At 34.4% G+C, this 19,057-nt stretch overlaps 1 protein-coding gene across 1 annotated transcript in view; it reads right to left on the bottom strand.

Moving 5' to 3' along the window:
* The window catches only part of LOC145255066 (RNA helicase Mov10l1-like), a 157,601-nt gene that overhangs the window by 93,846 nt on the left and 44,698 nt on the right, over window positions 1-19,057 (bottom strand). The window contains exons 2-4 of the mRNA XM_080113923.1: window positions 10,304-10,701; window positions 3,080-3,524; window positions 579-914 (exon numbers count right to left, since the gene is read on the bottom strand). Of these exons, the coding sequence (XP_079970049.1) occupies window positions 579-914; window positions 3,080-3,524; window positions 10,304-10,691 (1,169 nt within the window). The 5' untranslated portion in view covers window positions 10,692-10,701. The remainder of the gene's footprint in view (window positions 1-578; window positions 915-3,079; window positions 3,525-10,303; window positions 10,702-19,057) is intronic.

Here is a 19,057-nt window from a genome sequence, read left to right on the forward strand (position 1 = left end):
GTCCTGCTAGTCTCTTATAAATTATCTAGATAACTAGACTTTTTATTAAAAACAGGCAAAAGTTATAACCAAACTAAGAGAAATATAGTATAGATATACTAAGGCATTTCACGTTTGCATTTCACACGCATTTAAAAAAGAAAGAAAAAAAAAAAAACTGAGATCATCCGATCAGCAAATATGATGATTGGTGATTAGGCTTATGTCGCTAACATAAACAATTCCAACTATTCATTTTCAAGAGGAATTATTTCAAAATCAAATTGTAACCCCATGAACTAAAACAGTGCAATTTTAAATAATTACATTTCAAAAAGTGGCATTTGATTTGATTTAAAGGCTATTTAGCTGAGAGTAGAAGAAGAGTTATTCTATTTGTTTTTTTTGTTTGTTTTTTTTATATAGTATTGATCCTGACAGAAATTTATTATATCAAAAGGAATAGGACTGTTAAAAATTATACGGATGATATAGAAAGCACCAGGAAATTTCCACGGGTCCCACTAGTATGCACTTAAATTATTTTGCTTTGAATTTAAACAGAATTTTGAGCTTAAAGAAAACAAATGTTGACTTACTTAGTATGACAAGAAATGTTCACATAGGCAGCCATGGTGGGAAGCAGGAGAAGTTTTCCTTTTATTTCTTCACTGGATCCAGATGCACCCTTGGAACTGGCCATAAATTCTTTGATTAATTTCAAACTGTCCACCTGAAATTGTTCATTTTCAGTGTGCAACTGGATCTCAAGTAATGTCTGTGGATGGTTACCATTGTTTCGGATCCACATTGTTAGTGATTTATGCTCATTCATAGATAAGCGACCAAAGTCTGAGATTCCACTGATGACAATTCCTTCTTTGTCTCGCAAAAGGTCAGTCAAATAATTGCTGTGAGGTGGACCATCCATTTGACTATAGCAAAAAAAAAAAAAAAAAAAACATTTAGTAAAGATCAAGTGAGAACTAAATTTTTTTTAATGCAATAACCATAATATGCCAATTAAAATGTCATAAAAATACATTATCTAAAGTTGTTTAAAAAAAAAAAAAAAAAAAAATTACAGAAAAGTATGTGTAAGAGTGAAGATAAATTTACTCAATACTGCCGTTATGAGAAATGTCAAAAAGCTGCAACCTTTGAATGAAAAATTACTCCTTAAAAAAGAAAAAAAAAAAGCCAATACAGAAATAAATTCTTAGTTAAATGTATAAAACTTATTAAAAAATATTTTACATATCACTATGAAACGGTTTAAAGTTTGTATATATCTTTGACACAACAATTATCTTATATATAAAGTTAGATGTTGTTCTATTTCATTGGTGGTTATAGCTTTCTAAACAAAAACTAGATCTGCTTAGTTACTAAAATAGTATGGTTATATTTGAGGGTTTTTGATAAAGTGCAAGCATGCATTTGTAATTTGATTGAACCAACCCCTTCTTTACAACTTCTCTCTCACAGGTGTGATGTTGCTAGTCTCAATCTTTTATATAAATACTATGATGACATGTGTTTTCCAGAATTGCCTGATCTATTACCTGCTTCTTTTGTTGCAGCTTGTTTAACTTGTTAGTCTAGTGGTTTCTATCAATTTGTTGTTTTCATACCTCGTAATACACCTTCCTATTCTAATAGCTTCTTCCTAAAAATTACAAGCTTGTGGAAATCTCTCCCTGTAGATTGTTTTCCTCCTATTGACTTATGCCAATTGACCTTAGTCCTGAAAAGACTGTCTTAGAAATAATCATTTTTCATTATTGTTAGTTCCTTCCATTAAGTGACCATGCCTTATCTAGAGATAAGGCAAACACATTGCTTCCTATTCTAAAAATAAAAAATCCATTTTCAATTCCATTTACTGTGAAAAAAAAAAAAAAAAAGGTGCTAGCTAGATATTTTAACAAATACATTTCCTTACATAAGTGCATAATATTTATGCATCATGTAATTCTCTATATAATTACTTGCATATCTATTATCAATCAGTTGCCATGAAAAAGATAAAAATAATGTTATTTGGTCTGTTACACTTTATTTTGAATGGACTCTTATTTTTAGATGCTTCTCTTTGACAGATTCTGTCTGTTGGTTGAACTATCCTATGAAAGTCTTCTTATCCCTTATTTCAAGGTACCAGAATTGCTGTATAAAATTACACTCTTTGAATATCTTTGAATTTTTCAGTCACAGATTTTTGTCTAGACACTGCTGACTAACTGGATTGATATTACCACTCTTTTCCTGGAATTCTTTACAAGTCAAAGTTGAGTGGATTGATACTGCTAATCTTTGCTTGCAACAACTACATTTAATATTTGCAATTGGATAATTTTCTTTTCACTAGAATGGAGTTATTTCTTTTGCCATCTTTTTTTTGTATCAGTTTTCTATTACAAGAATGGCTCTCCACTAAAAAGTCAGTAATCATCTATCTTACACTATCATACTTTTAACTGGAATCATTTCAACTACTACAATACTTCATTCATGATAGGTTATTGTAGCAAAACAAATGTCACTACAAGAGTTGTATCAAAAAGTCTGACAAAACGCAGAGCACTGTTCATGGTATGCAGATCTGAATGCTTTTTTTTCCAACTCCTCCCAGTGACCTGCTTTTATCATGTCCAACAGACCTCATTAGCAGGTGTGTCATGTGACCATGCGAGATCGAGGGCTTTAAAAGATCACTGATGCCATCTTGGATCTTTTTGATTTTTCTTTCTTCTCAGCTCACAGGGCAAAAGGGTGTTTCCGATGTAAGTGTTGATTATTTATTTATCGTTTGTAGAGCTACAGCAAGCACAAACGTGTGGTAGTTTCTTTGATGAACATCCAAAGATCAGTCATCTTGGAGACTTTTGTTATTAGAATTGGAAAACATATTGGAATTGTCCAATCACTAATTAGCATGTATACCAATTTTACATTTGTAACAGTTTCTTTGCTTTAAACTAATGACATCACATGTTTTTTTTTATACAAATATCTCTAAACTTTGGACATATCCAATGCAATTTTAACACTCATCAAACAATATATAAAAAAAAAAAGTTTTAAGAAATTAACTTACTTTCGGGGATGTCTTGGTAAACGGGAAACTGACGTCGCTCTCCAACTACACTTTCCCTGATTACTTTCGATGGCTGTGCAGATCACCTGTTCTTTTCGTTGTGCTCGATATCCTCTTGTACATGCCTTCAGATAGAAAAAGATCTCTTTGTTGATATAACCATGATCCCGGAGAACAGCTGTCACTTCTCCAGCAAATTGCTGCTGGCGAAGAGGCTGCACATCAAATGCAAGCACCTCAGAATTGCTTTCCCTCAGATCAACAGTCACCCAGTCACCCACCTCAGGTACATAACACTTTATACAGTTTTCTAACCTGAAGGGAATGTCGTCATTGATCAGGCCTTCACCATTATGGAACCGTGTTATAGTACCGACTCCAGGTGCAAGATCCTCCAGCATTTCAGATATATTTTTACCCTGAGCATTTGTATGGTCTGTTTCAGCTGAAAGATAACATAAAAATTTCAAGAAAAATGAATACTATTTTAGAGTTAATGTCACAAAGAATGGATCATTAAATATTCAACATTATTTTCTTTGGCTGGCACTGAATAAGAAAAAACTGCAAGAAGAAAGAAAAAGCGTAAGATAAAATCTGATTCTTGGAACTTGATCTAAACATTCTTTACATTCAATTTCCAACACAAATATGAAAATAAAAAAACAATCTTAAGTGTTAATTTATGTAAAATGATGTGCAAGATGGATTATTGTCAGAAACATTTTCAAACATGTTATTTTTAGATCTACAGACACTAGTCTTTCATGCTTTTGCACTCATCAATGCAGGAAGTGAATTATTGCTGATCAAGGAATTTGAACCCAGCTCCAAAGTCATCTGTGACTATTTGCTAGGATTTTACCCTAGGGCCAGCATCAAGGGAAAATTAAACGCTTATAAATGCAGTCAGAGAGTGTTCCAACAGGAAGTCATGAACGTTGCATATTCGCCAGTTGACTGCCTTTCTGTTTTGTTGTTTTTTTAATTTCCCAAACAGATATTGTAAATATACATCAGGCTGCAGGTTTAGTGGTGCATACGAATCGTAGACATTGCAAGTGATAGATGCTCAGCCAAAGGACAATGTGTGTGTGTGTGTGTGTGTGTGTGTGTGTGTGTGTGTGTGTGTGTGTGCACACACAGAAATTTGAAAAATGTCTCTGGATGGAGTTCAGCCACCAAAGAGATGTCTTCTTGTTTTAAATAAAATAACTATTTCATTAAATGAAAAATTATGCAGAGACCAACTTATTGGAGAAAAATGGTCCCAAATTATCTGCAGATAGCCCGTTTGAATGACACTGTCTAACTATTATCTCCAGTGGATATCTAAAGTAATCAACTTTAGAGTGGTCGAATGGTAACCATTGACAAAGATCAAAATCTAAGATTTCCGACCAGGGAGGAAAAAGATTCTAGGAGATGAAAAGAGGCAGTCAGAGAGAGAGAGAGCACTCCAGAGGGTGAGGGGGTCAGTTGGAGTTGGTTATTTAAGGAAGCAGTTGACTGACAACTGGTGGTCAGTTCAATTGATGTGCCTCTCCAGGCAAGGTAAACCCTTGTGATTGTATTGAAGGGACTTATATTTCGGTTTGATCAAGCAAAGATCTAATTTTGTAAGTCTGCAATTCAACCTAAGAAAACAAGGACCATTTTAACTTCCAAAGAAAACTAAACCTGTTAATTGTTTTTAAATTGTTTTTTTTTTTTTTTTTTAAAGAATTCTTTTGTTGCCACATTGACTGAATCAAACAACTTTAGAGTGGCACAACGAATGGGATGATCATGGCCTGTGCAGTGTAGTACACACACACGTATGTTCATTTGGGATGAAGAAAAGTTGTGTGTGTGTGTGTGTGTATATATATATATATATATATATATATATATGTGTGTATACACACACACATATATATATATATATGTACACACACACACAGGTGTGCATGCGATCCACGCATAAGCTGTTTCACAGTATAACACCTCTTCAGTGCCTTCTCCATTCAATGGGGAAGGTTTTAAGTCAAAATCCCAAACTAGACTTGCTTAGTCATCTACAGAAACTACCTTTACATTAGCATTGCCTACCATAAAAGAGAAACTATGTTATGTATATGTTGTTTATATTTGTTTACCGACTTCTGAGGGAGATTAATTTTTTTATGTAATAAATAATAAATTTGGTGGTACAATAATATTGTAGGGCCCACATTCATAGAATGTACGACAACAATGTACAACAGATGAAGGATACAATTGTGGAATTTCCATGGGTCTCGTTAGCATAAAGTAATATCTGTGAACTGTGACAATTTTATTTACAGACATAAAATTTCGATTATAGCTGGTATCCCTTTTGCATGGCAGGTTCATAAAAATTAGATATTTGAAACCTTGAATAAGTTCAAAAAACATATACTGTCAAGATAAAAAGTGCATGAGAACAGATTACACAACTGAAGTTATGAGTTTTTTTTTTTTTTTTTTTTACAAGGTAGTCACCACTTATCAAGGCCCGGAAGCCACTTGGGGATAAGGGTTATTGCATGTACAGTACGTTAGTATTGGAGATTTGATAAAGTGTCTTATTTAAGGGGTGGTTCATCAGGAATTTGTTTATATTGGACTTGAAGACATCCAGGTTGTAGTCAGGTGAGAAACAGACAACCAGAACAGAGTTCCACGGGCGTGCACTTCTAAGAAAGAAGCTGTGTTCATGGAATCTACATTTTGGCACAGATAAGGAATGGGGAAAATTTTTGACAGTGGTTTCAGCTAGACAGGTGTTTATCGTGAAAGATTGGCAAGGGAGACCAGAGATTGGAGCTCAGACGAGCACCTGCCATGGTAGAAATGATAAAACAAGGACAGGCTTGCAACGTCTCTCCAGTGGGAGAGAGGTTGCAAGGAAGAGAAAAGAGCATCACCCACTAGGCCACGAAGCCTATTTTGTACTCTGTCAAGGCAGGATAGGCTGTTTTTAGCAGCTCCTACCCAGATGTGGCAGCAGTACTTCATCCTTGGACATACTTGGCTTTTATATAGATAGAGAATTGTATCCGGGGTGAGATATCTTCTGGAGCGATAAAAGGATCCTACCATTTTTCCAACATTGGCAACTGACTTGATGTACGTGTTCCATTTCAGATCAGGAGTAAAGGTCAAGCCCAGAAGCTTATCAAAACATGCAGCTTCCCCTAGACAAGAGCCACCCATTTCAGTTGATGCCAGATGGAGATCAGAGCATTGATGATATAAAGATAGGAGCTTGGTTTTAGATGCATTAAAAGTAACCAGCCACCTCCTCCCCCACTGTACCACGTGCTCAAGATCAGAGGAGAGAGAATCAGAGAGAACTTTGTCATTTACGGCCTTTGATGTGTTGCCATAGATGGTCATGTCATCAGCATAGATGTCAACGAATGATTTAAGTATGTGTTTTGGGAGATCATTGATGTAGATCAGGAAGAGAGTTGGGCCCAGGATGGACCCCTAAGGGACTCCAGCATTAATATTGAGGGCCTCTGATTTCTGCCCATCAACCACTACTCTTATGAGCCTATCGGAGAGAAATGATTTAATGATTGAGAAAACATTTCCAAAGGGTTCAGAAAAGTTCAATATTATGAAGTTAAGCTCCCATCGAAGAGGCAACATATGTGTTTAATGATAGAAAATGTGTGCAAATCTTTATGATCAATAAGAGAAATACATAAAATAGAAAGAGTTATATACAAAAATGGAAGAGTGATATTTATTTCTGAAAATACAAATATAAGGTAATTCATATAAGGGTAGTCATTTCCATGGAGGGGAGTATTTTTTTCCAGATTTGTGGGAATTGTCTAACTTCAGACAAGTAAACTACAATGTCATAGGAATGTAAATAATTAGTATTAGGAGTCATTCTCCATGAGGAGCATTTTTTTTCATTTGTGCATGTGATACTATAGAGAAGGAAGAAGGATCCCCTTGTGGGCAAGATAAATATTAGGGCAGCATTTTTTTAAATTTGAGCAACACTTCAGATACGAAAAAGCACCCTTGTAAGGTGGTAATATTGGGGGGAATCATTCCTTATTAGGAAACATTCTTGAGGATACTTACGAGAAGAGAAAGAATCACCTGAAGTCATTAGTATTTGGGGAAAGAGTTCCCAGAAGGAGCATGTTGCTTCATCTGTGCAGTTGATACTACAGATAAGGAAAAGACAACTCTATGGAAAAGTAAATTAGTATTAATGAAATTGCTCTCCACAAGAATCATTTGTCTCATTTATTTCATATAATTCAGAGAAAGAAACAACCTTGCTACTATGGAAAAGTAATTCCTATCAAGGATATTTTATTATGAAATATTTATACTTAAATTTTTCTTCCTCTTAGACTCATCAAAATATTTTTTCTCTGTGAGCCATGCATTATAAATACCCAATGAGAAAGAGCATTACGAATAATCTTTATAATATTCAGCTTGTTCCTTCCTTAGTCCATATGTTATGCTTTGAAAAAGGCTAAATACAATTTTTGAAGGTCAACTGCTTAAAAAAAAAAGAAAACGGCTAAATTTGCGAAACTTGGTTTTAAAAAAGTCAATATGGCAACCCTGGACAAGAATATGAGAATGACCTCCCTTTGATGTAGCCCCGTTTTTGAATATCGTTATATGATCATTGTTGTAATGATATGAGAAAGAAATTTTTATTTCAACATGCAGTGGTTCTTCATTCAAGAAAGAAGTTACGGAAATGTTACGGAGGGAACATTCAAAAGAAACAAGGCAAAAAAAAAATCTGCAAAGAGGTGCGGTACTAAAGAAGTAAATTAAAGATTGTGTCTTATGTGAATTTATTATTTGAACTAAACTATTTAGTACAATATTACTTTCTATTAGTACTTATTAATTTATCTCATTTACATCAGTTTTATATTTAAAATACAATGGCCACTATTTTAATGGAAATGTTAATAAAAATGATATTTGCTGAATGTTATTGGTTTTTCTGTCCAGAACTAATTTTTGCGCTATCCAGAGAAATATCAGCTTCATCAAATCATTAAATATATTTCTCATTCCATGAAATTTCCACAAGTCTTGCTAGTATAGTTTTAAAAATACTTAATAACAGGCAGATTACATTTTAGCTTTTTCTGTTGATGTTCATTAACAAGTTGGTATGCAGCAATAACTTACTTTAGTTTCTGTTCTATCTTTCTCCGCAATTTACTTCATAAAATGTAATTTTGATATATTTGTCTGATTTGGCTGTAAATGATTGTTTATATACCATGTTTGATATAAATTCAAAGAATAAAAATATCTTAAGGTATGTCAAGTCATCACATCAAGCAAAAGGTTTTACAACAGCTAATTTGTTAAACCACCTTAGAAAAGGTCACCCAGAAGTAAAAGTTGCAGATAAGAAAAGGAAACACATTGAATGTTCCGGGACAGACATTTGAAGAACAAGTGACAGCAACTATGAGCCTAAAGCAAAACACCAAACTACTCTTGAACTAATTTAATATTGGCCAAAAAGAAAAGTTGGGATATTAATAACTACAGATCACAAGGGATCTTATCTGAAAGGAGAAATGATTGTTGTTGATATTCAATCATATTCTGTAACATCTGATATTGAATTTAATAGGCTTATTGCAAAACTTTGTTAAAATTACAGTATTCCATAAAAAACAAAAACATTTCACTAAAACAAATTATTTCAGACATATTTGCAAAAGTAAAAAACAAAATTCAATCGTTTCTTAAAGAAATTAACATTTCTTTGATTACAAACATTTGGATAGCTACTACAAATAATGCTCCCTTTCTGAGTTTGACAGGTAATTGGCTTTTAAATGACTTAATAGTGGAGAGCTGTGCCTAGAATTGTTCCATTCTCTGGTACACACACATTCAAGAATAAATAAAGAATTGCACAATATTCTGGATGAATATAAAATCTTCATTAAAGTTTTTAGTCTTATGGCTATCTCCAGCAACTTATGATTCCTTCATTAAAAACCATAGATCCGCTTCTGGATGAACTTTCACCATTGTCAGCTATGTTCCGATCTGCCCTAGTTTTCATCAGTCTTGAAATAGGTCTATCACCAGATTGGATAGAAAATTCATAATGATATAGAACATGACTAAGTCAATACAGACACCTGAACAGGAGTACTTTTTTTTCCCCCATGACATTTTGTGATCAATGACAAGCACCATAATACTTTTAATTTGTGTGTTTAGTGATGAAAATATATTAAACTTAAGCATGACAGGCCATCAAAAATACCATTTTGTCCCCCTCCTTACTTTTGTTTAAATTTCTGCATATGAGCAGGAAGACAATTCTAAATGCAAGCTGTTTGAGGAATTGGAACCTCTACAATGAATGGGTGGAATTTTTCTGCTAATCTGATGGATTGGGAGTATTTTCATTCAGAGAGTACAAGTGCAGCAGGTTCATCAGAACATATACCATTAAAAGTACTTGTAAAATAATCACAGAGATTTAACACTGCAATAGTGTGACAGAGATTTGGAGCTTGGCAGACAGTGCGAGTCAGATTTTTTTTTTTTTTTGCCCCATGTCCAAGAGGGTAATGCTAGTAGTTGGTGCATCACCCAGATGTGGCTACAAGACTCCATGCATGAACAAATAGTGGTTTTGTAGATATATAGGATACTGGTTTCATTTGGTTGTTTTTGCTTAACATCACACCCTTTTCAAGAATTTAATGCTGATCCAATAATTCTGGAAGAAGTTTTTAGGCTTCAAGTTCTTTATATTTTTAAACATTTATTCATGGTTTAATGGTTTTGTAGAGAAAAATTGTTATTTTTGTCTTTGCAGAGTATGATTGAGTTTTCAAAAGGAAAAGCAAAAAAGAAAACAATATCATCAAAGCTTCATGCATTTTAGGTCAGGAAGCCAGTATCTTCAGAGAGCCTGATCTGGTAACACCAGGTAGGATACTGGCAGATGTGTGAAATTTTCTAGCATGGTAAAGAGAGCCTAACTTCTTTGCAGTAGAGTTGGTGAGATCTTTTATGTATTTATTCCATCTTATACAGCCAGAGAATGTCAAGCAAAGGAGTTTGAATGTTGGTCTCATAGGGAGGGCACTATTGGTCATGAGAATTGAATACAGCCTTACCTACCAAGTTACTCAAAGGTATATGGACACATCTACAAAAAGAAATATAAATTCTTACCTATTTTACCATTTTCTCTTTTTTTTGTCGCTAATTCTTCCTCTTCATCTTCTGACCATTTAGAAAGAATAACAATTTGATCAGCATACCAGCCTCCCTCGCGATGCTGTCGGCTCGCTATCACAGACACTTCATCCCCTTCACGGGGACGTTGTTTTCCAACCACAACATTATATGAGAAGTAAACATCTCCATCTACTAAGCCATGGTTTCCAAATAGGTTAGTAATTTGCCCGTTGAAAGTGCGCGTGTTCTCTTCCCGGCATTTTGTACGTTCCCAGCTGGCTGATCGTACAACGGCGCCATCTACGGAACTACTAAGAGACTGCCGACGAGGGACATCCTCCTTCCACAAAAAATTGGCAATCTTTGATATTGCATTAAACATTATTTACAATCTGAAAGGAAAAGAAAAATATTATGAGAGCACCTGAAACCAGTTGTCAAGGAAAATTCATCATTTTAGGAGTCAGAAAAATATTGACACAATATCTTGAAATTTTATGACCATTTTATGACAAGGATGTTAATATTAGGAAAGGGGTATCAACTTATTTTTAACAGCTTATTCGTTTTGCACAGATTTCATTAACTTCTCTGTACATTAAAAAAAAATAAATAAAAATTGCTGAATTCAAAAAGCCTTGAGAAGTATACCAGTCTTTAAAATCAAAACGTTATACTAGCCATATTCACCCAGCATGCTGGTGTGAAGATAAGATGTCTCTGGTACTTTTATAAACAATACAAAATGCATTGTTTATATAAATGACATTGTCTGTTTGAGGAATGGTCTCTACCAAACTCCTTTTTCAATTCTTGGTCTACAGACTTGAAACTTGACATATATGGAATTTGGACCTGGGGAACAAATCTGATTTGATCTTTAGCTGGTAAAAATAGCTGTGAAGAGGTCAAAATTGAAAAAAAAAATTTTTTTTTAATTTAAAAAGATAAAATAAAATTTGGTAGGTGTAAGTGGACTTAAAGTGCTTTTGTATGCATGTGCAAATATACATTTATACGTTAGTTCAATTTAAATGTTTTCGTATCTATCTGATTGCTCAAGGCTGGAGCACTGTTTTTGTTTCAATTTTAGCTGATGACACTCAAGGTTTTTCTGCTTTTAAATTTTTGAAATCACTTCTGTATATTAGGTAAAATCTATATCTATAAAAGTGAACGTGTGTATGTGTGTACATTTCTCTATGCAATAACTGTCAATTTTAAGTCTACAGACTCGAAATTTGATATACAGGATACTGAGATTTGGGAAAATCTTTGTGATCGGTTTTCGGCCAGAAATTCGGCTGTTAAGGAGTCAAAGTTCAATGATTTGATCTTTGAGAACTACCAAACTCCTCCAACATGGATCTAACTTAACTTGATTTGAGCCCAAAAACAATAAATGTTAAGGTCATAATAGGGGTCAAAGATAAAAAAAAATTGACCTCTGCGGTTTCTACCAAATTACTCAGACAATTTCTGGTCTAAACATTTTAAATTTGACGTAAAAGATATTCAGAGATAGGGCAAGCTTTTTAATTGATTTGGGTCGAAAATTTTTAGTTACCAATATATAAATGTATGTATGCTTGCATGTTTGCCTAAAACTCTCGGCAGAGGTGACAGATTTTACCAAAATCAGTATCGTTTTGAAGTTCGACCTTTCAGACGACAAATATTGAAAAATTGGCTAAAAACATTAATATCTTCACCTTCAACTGGCCACTTTTCTCCAGGGGGGGGGGGTCACTTTTTTCGCCAATATTTTCGAAAGTCATCCTCTCCGTTCGATTGTCTAGCCTTAATTTAAACATAAGTCACTTCCAGTTTGGCAGTGGTCATAATAGCAAAGACGTCAGGGTTTTTTTTCCTATTCTTTTCCTCCTTCGCAGTACGGGGTTGAGCCTGCCTTCCTACTACAACTTACATCCAAACACCCGGGCAACGCCAGGTTGAAATGCTAGTATAATAATGAATAGGGAATTGGCTCTGTAATAATACATATGAAACATGCATAAATTAAAATATAATTTAAGCATATTTTACAACTGAGCAACACTGGGCAATCTGCTAGAAATATATATAAGATTTTAAGAGTTTCATTTGCTTTTCTATCATATTCAGCTTAATGTCCATTTTAAATGCTGGCATGCAACACTAAAATTAAGGTAATTCAACGTAAATATAAAAAACAATAAGTGGTAGTGAATTTACATTTTATATAATTTTTTTTGTGCATTTTCTTTTTGGTTATTATTATTTCAATAAATATTCAATTCAAAGATAATTCAATGTAAATAGAAAATTCAAAATTACAGCTAATTGAGAAAAGCACAAATGTAAACTTATTTCATGTGTATACAACATATACAGGGTGTTTGGGATAAATTTGACACATTTTGGAAAGGAATGAAAAAAAGATACTTGATGTATTCTCACAATTAAAAGTGCATCTCTTTTGGTGAATAGAGTTCACTTGAATAAGCCACCCCCAAATCATCACCAAGATCTCCAAACAGTATGTAAACGTGGAGCACACAGCCTTCAGAGTCTTTCGAGAGACACTTGAACACCAGTTTGATCTTGCCAATCGACTTACCATTGGTGTTGCAGGTAGTACAATATACATCTCAACTGCACTCCATACATAATAATCCATCTGGTTGCAATCAGGTAAGTTGGGACCAGCTGGGTTTTTCTGGATATGTGACAGAGTCAAATTCTGTTGCTACATGTATGACCTTCTTCCAGTCATTCTCCACCCAGTGCTTCACAAGTGGACAGCAACTCAATGTAGACATCTGAATGGATCCAAAATCTTTTTCAAATATATAGAAGAACATGGCACGGTCTTTGCTGGAAATATACCCAGAGACCATCAGTTTGAGGAACTTTGTCTTCATCACATGCAGAATTTCATTCAGACTCAAGTTAACTACTCATTTTTCATATTCTGCAACTGGTTCTGGAAGTTCTTACCTTTTGAAAATTACCAGAGCATCGCTTGCTGAACTGACTGTTTCATCTTGAGAAGATTGTTGGCTTTTGTAAAGTAGCTCTCTTGTGCCCAGGTACCGAGTAGTTGGCACTTGCAACTCTTGTATGAAGAATAACGAAGACCTTTGTTCAGTGGTTTCTTTTTAGTAACCACTCGCACCTATTCATCTTGGAAAGTGCTGCATTGTTTTACTACACGTTTTTTGTAGATTCGACAAATTTCATTTTGCAGAAACAGTTAGAATGCCTGTTATAATACTTCTTGTTAGACATTGTGTTCACACTCCATCACAATTCTCTAGTTCACATCTCATGACTAAGACTTCTGAATATATTAATTCAGCACGAATCATCATGATGCTGATCACTTTCTTCCAATATTTCAATGCTTTTCTGTCATCCATCTCCAGTTCTCAAGCCCACCAATATCACAGAGAAATAGCTATTCATTGCATTTACAGTTATTAAATACTTTAAATGGTTCTGAAAGGAAAGTATATTAAAATAAATCAAATTTATCCCTAAGCACTCTGTATAAATTATTAGGGGAATATTTCTTGAATCTGAACTAGAATCGAAACTATTAAAACGGCTGGAGTTATTGTGAAAAATCTAGCTTGCTTTTGTACCCAGGATCATAACTACATGTAAAGTTTTATGAAACAATATTAAAAAGTCAGAAAACAGGCAGACAGTGACAAAGAGACATAAGTTTTGATAGAGTATGTGTGCGTGTATATATTCATAACTTACTATCTAGCTCTACTTACATATTGAACACTATTGAAGTAAAAACTGAAAATGGAGACAAAATATATCTCCTCATAACATTTCACATGAAATATATATAAAGGGCGCTACCAGAGTAAATCAATCTCTGGTATAATTGATCTATTTTATTTTCATATATTTAAATAACAGTTCTGTTAATTTGGAGAAAGCAATAAAATAAAAAGGAAACAACTGATCTTTTCTTTGAATTCATAAAATTATTAAAAGTGTATATGAAGAACACATTTACTTGTACGATAAATCATTATTTTCATTAACTAAAGAGCAAACATCGAGATCAAAATAATTTGTTTTTTTAAATAGAAAAATGTAAAAACATACAAATACAGGTGACAATTATGCCATCTTGAATGAAATATCTCCAAATCTGATTTAAACAACTTATAAGAACATTAATTTTAGAATACAACATAAATGTTGACACAAATTTCTTTTTACAATTTAAAAGAATATAAACTTGTATTCTATATATTGTTCGTTGCAACATTATGGAATGGGAAATACTTGATGTCAATGCATTTATGCATGAATGAAATCTTTTAGAAAAGATATTTTTTGTCTCATTTACAAGTCTTGTTACTTTATATACAAGACACTGTAACAGACTTATAAGTACTCATATAATATATATATATATTACATAACTTAATCTGAGCTCCCTCTCAACTTATGGAAACAGAAAAGGAAAGAAAATGGTGAAAAAAAAAAAAAAAAAAAAAATTAATAATATTGCAATGAATTTCTGTGTTAGTACATTTCTTTTAGACAAAACTGGAACGGAGTCTTTTTTTTTTTTTTTTTTTTTTTTTTTTATTACATTTTCACCCCAAACAAGGCAAATTGCCACTTTGGTGTAGGGGGCTACTATCAGGGGCAACAACTACTGGGGTACTATGTAGGGATTTGGGCAGCAAGGTGTCGGTTCACGTTACACTTGAACTTCTGCACATCAGTACTGTTGGGGAAGCAGGGACCTGGAATGGAATTCCAGAGTCTAGCGGTTCTGGGGAAGAAACTATTGGAGTAAAAAGATCTTTTACATCTAGGGATCTCTACAGTGTGGGGGTGGGATTTAGCAGCCTGTCGGGTTTGTCGAGGGTGCTCACGTCGTGGGGGCACAAGTGATTGCAGTTCGTCAGAGCATTCACCACTAAAATACTTGTAGAAGAGGCAGAGGGATGCAACATTTCGTCGATGGGACAGAGGCTGAAGCTTAGATGCCAGTTCAGGGCCTATCAGGTTTGCGACTCTTTTGAACCTTGTCAAGGAGCGAGAGACTAGTAGCAGATGCACCAGCCCAGATGTGGCAGCAATACTCCATACATGGGCAAATTTTTTTTTTTTTTTTTTTTACAAAGGCATCACCACATTATCAAGGCCCAGAGGCCACTCAAGGATAAGGGTTAAAGAGTGTACAGTAGAAGTTGGTCAATATAGTAATCATTAGTAATGAAAATTTGGTAAATTTAATAACTTATATGGAACGGCTCATCAAGAACTTATTTACTTTAGACTTGAACACAACCATATTGTAGTCAGCCGGAAAGCAGGAAAACGGAAGACAATTCCACAGGCGTGCAGTTCTAAGAAAGAAGCTTTGTTCATGGAATCTACGTTTAGGTTTAGGCACAGATAAAGAGTGGGGGAAATTATTGATAGTGTTTACAGCTAGACGAGTGTTTCTTGTGAAAGTTTGGCGAGGGGGGACCATAGATTGAAGCTCAGTCGAACACTTTCCATGAAAATAACGATACATCAGAGACAAACTCGCAACATCTCTTCTGTGAGATAGAGGTTGCAAGGAGGAGAAAAGGACATCTCCTACGAGGCTACGAAGTCTATTTTGAACTCTATCAAGGCAGGACAAGTCCTTTCTAGCAGCTCCTGCCCAGATGTGGCAACAGTATTCCATCCTTGGACGTACCTGGCTCTTATATAGATAGAGAATAGCATCAGCAGTGAGATATCTACTTGATCGATAGAAAGATCCCACCATTTTTCCAGCGGCCTTGGCAACAGATTTGATATACGTGTTCCATTTAAGATCAGGAGTAATGGTCAAGCCCAAAAGCTTGTCAAAACTTGAGGCCTCCTGAAGACGAGAGCCATTCATTTCAATTGATGCCAAATGTGGATTAGAATGTTGATGATGTAAAGAGAGAAGCTTGGTTTTAGATGCATTAAAAGTAACCAGCCACTCCTTTCCCCATTGTACTACGTGCTCAAGATCAGAGGAGAGAGAATTGGAAAGAACTTGGTCGTTTACTGTCTTAGATGTGCTACCATAAATGGTAGTGTCGTCAGCATAAATGTCTACAAATGATGTAAGGATATGATTTGGAAGATCATTAATGTAGATCAGGAAAAGAGTTGGGCCCAGGATGGATCCCTGAGGGACACCGGCATTAATACTGTGAGCTTCTGATTTTTGCCCCTCAACTACTACTCTTATGAACCTATCAGAAAGAAATGATTTAATAATTGAGAAGACTTTTCCAGCTATACCATAGCTAGCGATCTTATGAAGTAAACCTTTATGCCATACCCTATCAAAGGCTTTAGATATGTCAAGAGCAATTGCCCTAGAAAGATTGCCACCGTCGAGAGATTTGCTAATCCTATGCGAAGTACAGAATACTTTCGGGTGTTAGTAGTTTTCTAGCACGGTAGAGAGAGCCCACCTTTCTTGCAGCGGCCCTGGCAATGCCTTCAATGTAATTGTTCCAACTCATGTTTCCTGTGAACGTTAGGCCAAGGAGTTTGAAAGATGGACTCTCAGATAAAGAGTCGTTGGCCATTGCTATGGGTGGTAGAGAGGGTTTCTTGTAATTATTGAATGAAACTAGTTTAGTCTTGGCAGCATTGAACGCGACCAACCACTTTTGTCCCCATTCCACTACAGATTGGAGGTCTTCCTCTAGTGTTTCTGCCATTTCTTTAGAAATGTGTTCATTCGTCTTCCTATCGTGCCTGCCATAGAGTGTAGTGTCATCAGCATATATACCCATCTCAGAGGCAATGTTGTCGGGGAGGTCATTTATGAATATCAGGAACAATAGAGGTCCAAGGATAGAACCCTGGGGCACCCCCACATTTATATCATATTGTTTAGATGTACGACCGTCGAGGACAACCTGGATTTTTCTCTTATCTAAGAAGGATTTAATTATGTTAAGTATTCTACCAGTGATACCGTATGATCTGATTTTACTGAGGAGACCCTCATGCCATACCCTGTCAAAAGCCTTAGATATATCTAGAGCTACCGCTCTGCCCTCCCCCGCTTTGTCCAGTGAATGGTATATACGTTCAGAGATCACAGTTAGGATGTCTGCTGTGGAACGGGCTTGTCTAAATCCATATTGTTTGTTAGTCAGTAGTTTAGCATCTGTAAGATGATGGACTAGAGCATGGTTAATTATGGTCTCAAATATTTTGGCAAAAAGTGGGAGGAGGCTAATGGGGCGATAATTTGATGGGTCTGTCCTTTCGCCAGAATTCTTGAATACTGGTACAACAGAAGCAGTTTTCCAACAGCTCAAAGTGACTGTAGTACTACTAAAAAATCTTATTTAAAAACAATTGAGATTGGAGAATATCTTAATTTTAAATTTATTACTTAAATTATGTTTATAATTTTTTAAACAAAAGGGTCATAACTGGAATTTTTTTCATTTTTAAATTTAAAAACAATCTAAGTTCAGATATAATAATGCATGTATAAATACACAAACAAAAAATATTAACCTAAAATAAGAAATAGGAAAAAAAAACTTCATTAATATTGATTTAGGGCATAGGTTATGTTTTGAGCTCATGCGCGTCATTTGCCATATATATATATATTATATATATACACACACACACATACTGACACATTTACACTTACAAGTTTGTTCAGATATTTATACACACACACACACACACGTGTGTAACTACATATAAATGCATTGTGTCAATGTAGGTCAGAAAATGTTTTGCGTTTGGTTGCAAGAGAGAAAAATTATTTGCTCAACTGAAAATTTTTAAATAAGATTAAAAATTTTTCCTTCAAGATGATTTAAATGTTTTATCTACTATTAAGACGAAAGGCCTTATAATTGCTAAAAGAAGTGAAATATCTTTTATTGATAAAAAATAGATCAAGATCAATATTTGAAATCAATGACAGTGAAAAAGAAAACATTCAAAGCAAGAATCACAATCTCTCCACACACACATATATATATATATATATATATATATATATACACACACACATACACACACTCTTTCATCTGCAATTTTAAATGGACAAACTCTACAATGGGTCAAAACAATTTTTTTTCTTTTTTTTACATGATCTTCAATTCAATCATGTTGATTTTTTTTAACAGAAAGTAAACAGAGGAGCAGAAGTATTAGTAAATGCAGTGGAGATGCAGCAGATGAGGAAAAAGCTGCATCCGCTGCATTGTATTTGAGAAAGGAAAGGATCAATAAATGGAATTAGCTTCTATACTTAGCGATGAATGCTGTCAAAGTTTGTTTTTTATACAAAATGCTACATATGATAAAAATATAAAAAGTGTGCAAAATTGCATTATAGAAGAAAACTCAAGAAAAAAATCTAGTTTGCATAAAAAAGAAAAAAACCCAAATGGCTTTCATAGATCAGTGTAGTTTTTTCTAATTTTAAGTCTCAACAAAAGATAATCTTTAGTTAAGAAAAAGACACCGATACGGTTAACATATTAAATATTACTTAACAGTAAGAGATAAGTATGATTTTTCAGGTTAAGAAGCATGACTGATGGATCATGACCTTGTTGGGTCACCTTAAGCCAGGCATGAGAGATAGTAGATAGTGAATTAAGTTTTAATGAAAAAGAAAATATAGAAAATGAGTTAAAGTTTCAGCAGATAGCCTATTATTGGGATAATTTAACAAGAATCGATTCTTAGTTGGAAAAAAAAAAA

Source organism: Euprymna scolopes, chromosome 1 (genome assembly GCF_053919585.1).
Source record: "Euprymna scolopes isolate OS-2025 chromosome 1, ASM5391958v1, whole genome shotgun sequence".
NCBI classification, from domain to species: Eukaryota; Metazoa; Mollusca; class Cephalopoda; order Sepiida; family Sepiolidae; genus Euprymna; species Euprymna scolopes.